Source organism: Cicer arietinum, chromosome 1 (genome assembly GCF_000331145.2).
Source record: "Cicer arietinum cultivar CDC Frontier isolate Library 1 chromosome 1, Cicar.CDCFrontier_v2.0, whole genome shotgun sequence".
NCBI classification, from domain to species: domain Eukaryota; kingdom Viridiplantae; phylum Streptophyta; class Magnoliopsida; order Fabales; family Fabaceae; genus Cicer; species Cicer arietinum.
The window spans coordinates 33948005-33956131 of record NC_021160.2 but is presented as its reverse complement, the minus strand read 5'-3'; the positions used below and the strand labels follow the sequence as shown (position 1 = coordinate 33956131).

At 32.6% G+C, this 8127-nt stretch overlaps 1 protein-coding gene across 1 annotated transcript; it reads left to right on the top strand.

Moving 5' to 3' along the window:
- The first annotated feature begins 1760 nt into the window (after positions 1-1760).
- Positions 1761-7723, top strand: LOC101489785 (plant cysteine oxidase 3). The gene is made up of 5 exons (XM_004488320.4): positions 1761-2191; positions 3044-3195; positions 4047-4209; positions 7093-7293; positions 7485-7723. Exons 1-5 carry the CDS (start codon positions 2041-2043, stop codon positions 7607-7609), a joined length of 792 nt encoding a protein of 263 aa, XP_004488377.1. The 5' UTR covers positions 1761-2040; the 3' UTR covers positions 7610-7723.
- Positions 7724-8127: the final 404 nt, after the last annotated feature.

The following is an 8127-nucleotide window of genomic DNA, read 5'->3' as shown; positions in this document are numbered from 1 at the left end:
AGACAATCCTGTCACATTTCTGGAAGGTAAGAAAGAGCAACAATATCAATGAAGACATAGTCAAAGATCCTAAGAATAGAAGCACACGATATTCAATGATAATTAACACATCAAGATATAATGCAACCCAAACTCAAATCACACAACCCATTCCAAAAATTAACTTCACAATGAACTAACCACCTTTCTCAAACCCGTCTTACATTGTTTGTTTGACTAAAACTTAGGGAGTATAATTTTTATCCTAATATTTTTTTTTTTGATATACACTCAAATCTAACTACTGATCAAGGCTATATATATTTATGGATCTTTATGAATCTGTATTCACATTTTCATTAAAATAGACTATCCTATGTAACTATACACATGATTAGTCTGATGTTAACCAATTTTTTACATAAAATAATTTTCATGATTAATTTATAAAATTAAAAATGTCAAAAAGTACATAAATTTTTAAAATATAATGTTTGCAAACTAATATAAATCATATAAAATGAAGAACATATTATAGTTAAATATACAACTTGTATGATAAAGAAATGTTGAAATTTAACAAATATATTATTCGAATGAACACTTCAAAGAAAACAAAAAGCTTGCATCACTAAAGATAAGGACTGCATCACTAAAGTTACAAAATATTATCAATAGTATCATATTTTAATATATGTTAGGATGGATTGTATTAATCAACAAAATTTTACATTTTCCTTTGAAATAAAGTAAGATTAAACTATATATAGTTTTTCAAAAATATATTTACTTCTTAACACATAATTTTTTTCCGTATTTTTTACTCTAAAACAAAAATATTACTTTTAATTTACATATTATTATTTTATATTCAACAATATATTAAGTTCTACCGCGCCACACGCGGGTTAACATATAGTTTAATAATAGTTCACAACATAACCTTGTTACATCTAGTCCTCCCATACAGAGAGATTTACCTTAGTATAGTTGATGAGCATTAAGAAACACTAAGTTAATCAGACTTAATAAGGGACAAAAATAGAACAAAAAACATTTAAGGGACCAAAGTAAAATCTATGAATAACTTAAAAGATAAATAATGTAATTTAAATTATTATTAAAAATGTTTTGTGGCATAATTTCAACTAACAACCCAACATAAGATTTTTTTTAAACTAAAATTTTGTTCATCTACCTAAAGAGCTCGAGTTTGAATTTAATCTAATCTTATTTATTTTTTGATCAAGCTCCCAATTATCATACTTCATTTTCTCGAGAATTGAAGAATTGACATAATAAAAAAATTTAATTACAACTTTGGTTCTCTATTTTTATCTGACTATGAAATTGATCACCTATTTTAAAATCCACCAATTTTAATCTATTTTCTCAAATTTTTTGATGAAAAAATAAAGTGACTTACTTTAAATGATGTTATATACAATTTGATGATTTAAAATAATTCATATTAATTAATTATTTATATATTATTAATTAATTAAATTATATAGATAAATCTTTTATAAAGTTGAAAATTATATTTTTTTAAAATATTGATCACTCATAATTATGAAATTATATATCACATTATTTAAAATATATTATATAACTATATATAGCTAAAAAAAAAATACGAAGATGAAACAAATCTGAAAATTTTAAAATGGAAAATACTGTTTTATACAAAAAAGAAAAAAAATCGAAGGTTATGGATAAATGACTTTAACATCAACCACCCATAATATCCTTAAAATTAGGATTGAGTTTTTCACGCATCATTATAACAAGACATATCATCATTCTTACTTTTATGTTTAACGCCGCTCTCCTAAAAATTGAGAAACAATTTAGTTAACCGGGTTGCCAATGGGGCACAAAACTATAACAAAACTCAAAATCTTTTGAGGTTCACTCTGGAAATTGCTCAAACAAAATTGCTTTTGTTGTGACCAAGAACAGTTTTTAGTCGAGGATCGGCACCGACCACTGTAAAAAAAAAACAAATTACAACATTTATTATGCGATAACTTGAAGAAACTTGTACTACAGCACAAGGACATGGTTTTCGCTTCATTTCGAAGATACTTGAGTATGAGACACCAAAGTTCCAAGGTTCAGGATTTATACGACCACTGTAAAACCGTTTTCTCTCCCTCTGGAATGCCCCCTCCCTCTTCCCAACCCTTGCTCAAGCTTTCTTCAATTCTGGGTATGTCTCTTATATTATTCTCAATTTCAAGTTCTCAACATTTTTTTTTATAAAATGAAATTATACTTTTTCATTTTAATGAGAGGTCAATTAGAGAAATTGGGGTTGTTGGTGTTGTTACAATGTATGAAAGTCTTGTTTGGTTTTGAAGTGTGAGAATGTACTTCAATAAGACGTATGTATAGTTGAAACTGTAGTTGTTAATTGTGATGAATCTAGGTAATTTTACTTTATTGGGGATGCTTAAGATGAATTGTTGAAAACAAATTAGCTTTGCCTTTCGTTTTCTTAGGGTACTTGAGCATTCTTCTATTAAAAGAGATAGGGAAACTCAAAACTGGAATTGTTATTATGAATACTTTATTATGGAGAATTAGCTCTCGCACTAGATTTTTTGTGTGTAAACCAGGTACCCTCCACATGAAAGTGCAAAGACTAATTTTTTGAGTTGCATAAAACGACAATGAGTGGCAAAGTTAAAGCTGCTACATTATGAGAGCTGGATTTGAAACTAGGACCTCTAGATAGTCTAAGCCTGGATAGATTTTGATGTAGCTTACTATGGCCAAATTATTATTTAATAATCACAGAATATAATATTGGAAGACTGTTATCATCTATGAAGTTAACTTGTTTTCCAAATTGAACACTGACATTGCTTTATTTGTGCAGAGTAATAAGCATTTATTCTTAAGCATTTTATAAATAATCTATCACGACCATTTGCTATGAAAATACCGACCACTTTTCATATATTTTAGAATTTAGATTTTGAAATGCACGATATGTTACATTGGTTTGAGTAATGGATTATTGATCTATTATTATTTATCATCATTCATGACTTGGCAGACACTATAAAACCTGCTGATGTTGGGCTTAAGGAGGAAGCTGCAGATGATGATCGAGGGCTTGGATTTTTTGGTGCCAACCAACTGAATAGAGTAGCTCGATGGGCTAAGCCAATAACATATGTGGACATTCATGAATCCGATAGTTTTACGGTGAGCTTCAGCTGTTAGTAGTTTTGCATGTACTTATAAGATAATTACTCATATGAGCAAAGTGTTGCATATAGATACTCGCACCTCGTAAGTTGTTAGAACATGATATAGTATAATTTGCTAGTCATTTTAAGGGTAATTCTGTCCAAGCTTGATTCAGCTTGTATGTTGAATAAGAATAACTAAACTGATTAAGATACTGTTGATGTGAGCACTTTACAAGCAGTATTACTACGAACGTCTCAGCTTGTTTTGGATCTCAGCTTGGTATCTGTAGTCATACTTTAAGCATCTACATAACATGTTGAAGTTACCTTCTCTTCATCAGCACTATGATAGTCAATTTGTGTGTGCAAAATACCAAAAATGTCTTGCAAATGTCTCTACTTTAAGGGTATTTTTCTGTTTTTTGAAACCATACACTGTAGTGGGTATGTTGCTCTGCTCCAGACATGAAAATAACTGTTCCGAAACGCAGCGAACCCCGATGCTCCAACCACACCTTTAATGTGCAATGCACTTAACCCTCACAGTGGCGGAAAGCCGCTGTGCTGTGCTGCACCGGGGTGATCGCGGCACTATTGTCAACATAGCCTCTGCTCAGATGCAAGCGTCATGTGTGTGCTGCTGTAAGTTGATTTACTATTATTCAATATTTTGTCTATCAACAAAATGAAGATTTGTCAAGTCAGTCAAATATAGCCAAACTGTTCATTGTGATCTTGTTATTCGGTTAATCATGATGTTTGTATCATAAACATCAATTATAGATTGATAGTGATTTTCATATGACATTCGAAACCGCTTGAAATGAGATTTACCCGTATAGTAAAGTATGTCAATTGGTGCAGATGTGTATATTTTGTTTTCCAACTTCTTCAGTTATTCCACTCCACGACCATCCTGAAATGACTGTATTTAGCAAACTTCTCTATGGTTCTTTACATGTGAAAGCTTACGACTGGGTTGAGCCTCCCTGCATTGTAGAAAGCAAGGGACCGGGACACTCTCAAGGTATCATTTGTATACTGTATTTACTCTTAAGTTGACTTTCTTTCTCTCGTATTTTGTTTGCATTTTATTTTCTGAAAAGTTGAGATTGTTCTTGTTAATATGTAATTTGAACTTCAAAGACGTCTCACAATATTGCATGAAAGTATACTTTGTGACTCTGCATTTCACTTTCAAGGGTTGTTTTTCTATATCAGTTATGTAATCAAATTATGATACAAAACAAATTACTTACCATTTTGCAACATATTTAATCTCTCTATTAATATTTTGTTTTGTTATTCAATGAGCGAGCGGAGATGCCAACTGATAGGACACCTAGGCCCATAACTCTAGATGAGTAGATGACCCAATCATTGAGTCCAACTCGCACGAGCACAGATGGGAGTTAGTTAGGATATTCCCTGATTTTAGGGAATTTCTGTTATGAGAGGGAGGGAGTGGAAGATGGGATTTTATTCTGAAGGTGGTTAGAATACTATAGGAGAGATTTCTCTCTGGTTTAGGAGCTTTTGCTCTAGATTAGAAATTCACTTAACTCTGGTTTTTCTTCTCGTATCTGTTTTCCACTATTGTAGAGCTTTGAGCTCATCACTTTCAATTCAATAAATTTCAGTTTCGTTACCTTAAATTTGTGAGTTCTATCACATATTTTTTGTAAGCCTTTACCCTCTGTCTACTAATTCAAAAGATGGGGGATAAAAAATCGCCAAAGACCATTGCTGCAAACGTACAATTCCTTGTGATCAACTAAGGCAATGATTAAAATCTATTAGAACTGGTTGGTAAACAATTGAAATGAGGAAACTAAATTCTTTATTGAATTAAACAGAATGCGAGTTTACAATTCTGCAAGGGCAGAATTGATAGACGTGTTACAAGAATACCCACTCCAAGAATTTGAGAGTTTGGCCTCTCCCTTCTCAATAACTACTCAGTAATTTCCTGCCTTTCTTTTTCCTAACTTTCCTACTTTTATTTGCCCCATAACTGCTCTAAAGCAGTTACTGCACCGATTTACAACTTAAACTGACACAATAAACTGCTTACATAAAAAAATAATTGCCATACAAATTCAGTTCTCAATTAAAATTCTAACTCTTGACCCTCCTCTTATAATTTTTAGTTATAAGATGCCGAACAATACTCCCTCCCAAAAGAGTCACCTTGTCCTCAAGGTGAAAATAAGGGAATTGCTCCATAATGGTCTCAACATGTTCCCATGTTGCTTCAAAATCTGGTAGGTCCTTCCACTAAATCAATACTCCTACTATGCCACTAGGAGTGTTGTAGACATCTTGTACAACAACTGGAGTTACTTGCAATTTTAGTTCCGTCGAGAGCATAAGTGGCAAAGGTTGAGGAGTAGCTGTAGAAGAGATGGCCTTCTTAAGTAGGAACACATGAAACACTAGATGTATCTTACTCTCCGGTGGAAGTGCTAACTCAAATGCAACTGCTCCAATCTGCTTTGAAATTTGATATGGTCCATAAAAACGGGGACTTAATTTCTCATTTCTCTTCTTAGCCAAGAACCGCAATCTGTAGGGCTGTAATTTCAAATAAACCCAGTCTCTAACCATTAGTGAAATAGGACGCCTGGACTGATCAGTGTACTTTTTCATCTAATTCTGAGCTGTGACCAAATTTCTTTTTAGGTCATGCAACATTTGGTCTCTATCCTGTACCTTGATGTTAATTTCTTTAACCACTACCTATACGCAATCAGGTTTGGGCTGATATATCTATGGGTTTCATTGAAGGATTACCTAAAGTTCAAGGTAAAAATGTCATTCTAGTAGTGGTGGACAGATTGACTCAATATGTTCATTTTCTAGCACTTAGCCATCCTTTCACTGCAAAAGATGTTGTTGAAATTTTCCTTCAGGAGGTAGTAAAGTTACATGGCTTCCCCTCTACTATTGTGTCTGACAGAGATAAGATTTTTCTGAGCTATTTTTGGTCGGTAGTTAGTACATAATTGAAATGGGGAAACTGAATTCTTTATCGAATTAAACATAATGCGAGTTTACAATTCTGCAAGGACAGAATTGATAGACGTCTTACAAGAATACCCATTCCAAGAATTTGAGAGCTTGGCCTCTCCCTTCCCAATAACCACGTAGTAATTTCTTGCCTTTCCTTTTCCTAATTTCCTAATTTTATTTGCTCCCATAAGTGCTCTAAAGTAGTTACTACACTGACTTACAACTTAAAGTGACATAATAAATGGCTTACATAAAAAAATAACTGCTATACAAATTCAGTTCCCACTAAAAATTCTAACTCTTGACCCTCCTCTTATAATATTTAACTATAAGAGGCCTAACCAAATCTTGTTGAGAGAAATTGCTTTCAACCATTAAGTACTTTCATTATGCCATGTTTTGGTTTATAGTGGTTCTTAGAATTTTCATAGGGCCTCCTAACTCAACCTTACAAAATTGGCTTGTAAAATTGGGGATGCACTTATAATCTCATTTTAAAGCTATATCTCATCTTATGTGGGACTCGGAACACACCCATTCATGCCCAGGATTGAACATTTGGAGCATGACCCAAGTGGCCCAACGGACCTTAGATCGACTCTGATACTATCTTAGAATTTGGATTGAATCTAAATCAACCCTGTAAAATGAAGGATGCCTCCTACTTATAAACTTATATCTTATCCAATGTAGAATTCTCAATATAGTGATTGGGTTGGACATTTCAGTCTTCGAGGACATACATTATCAAATATAATATTCACGAAAACTATTTTTAGCATTAGATAATGTGAAAATCATCATGCTTAATGGCTTATACACTTCCTTTCCCATCCATATTTCCAAAACTACTTGATAATTCAATTTTTTTTTGGGTTTTGATTCTTCTTCTTTGCAGTAAGACTAGCAAAGTTAGCAGTTGATAAGGTTTTGAATGCACCATGTGAGACATCAGTTTTATATCCAAAGCATGGCGGAAATCTTCACTGTTTCACAGCAGTAACAGCTTGTGCTGTATTGGACATTCTGGCACCCCCTTACAAAGAATATGAAGGAAGGAAATGTACTTATTATCACGATTATCCTTATTCAACATTCTGTAAGTAAGGCTAAATCTACTTCCATTGAAATAAATTGTTATTGACTCTGTCTTATAGTAAGTGTTCTGTTTGAAATATTTCTGTGTCTCGTTGATTTTATTTAGCACTAAATATCCTTATTTATTGTATCTCAATATACCTAACTAGTTCACCAATTTTGAGTGATTTTCTTGACGCTTTGGCTCTACAGCTGCAGGAAATGGACCTGTATGTGTTGGTGAAGAGGATGAATATGCTTGGCTTGCAGAGATAGAACAACCTAGTGATCTTTATATGAATACTGGTGTATATGCTGGTCCAACTATTCAGCTTTAGTTCTGCTGCTTCCATTTCAAAGCAATTGCATATTTCCAGTTGTAAAGTGTGGATGATATTAATGTTGGAAAACATTAGAGTCAGCTTGATTACAAAACTGCATCTTTCTCTTTATTTGTTTCCTACAAATATTTAAAAATACAAAAACAAAGTGCAAATAAGGCGACAATTTTGAAGATAAAAATAGAAAATGTAAATTGAAAATGTTTTATCATAGTATTTGTCACCCATTGAGGCAAGTGACCCGAGGATCTAAACTGAATATTCATCTTCGTGTTGATTTGTGATACCTCATTTAGCTGGATGCATATTATGAGCAAAGATTTTGATACGTAAAATCTACAATGCCTCGTTATAAACTCTAACTCTCCTCAATGTACAGGGGTGGGCGCCATATGCTATTTACATAAACAATTTCCATATTAAAGTAATGAGTATACTTTTTTAGGGCAAATTTTTAGATGAATTAGGTTCGCCATATACCAATGCTTAAAAGTCATTCGAGATATCAAAGATGA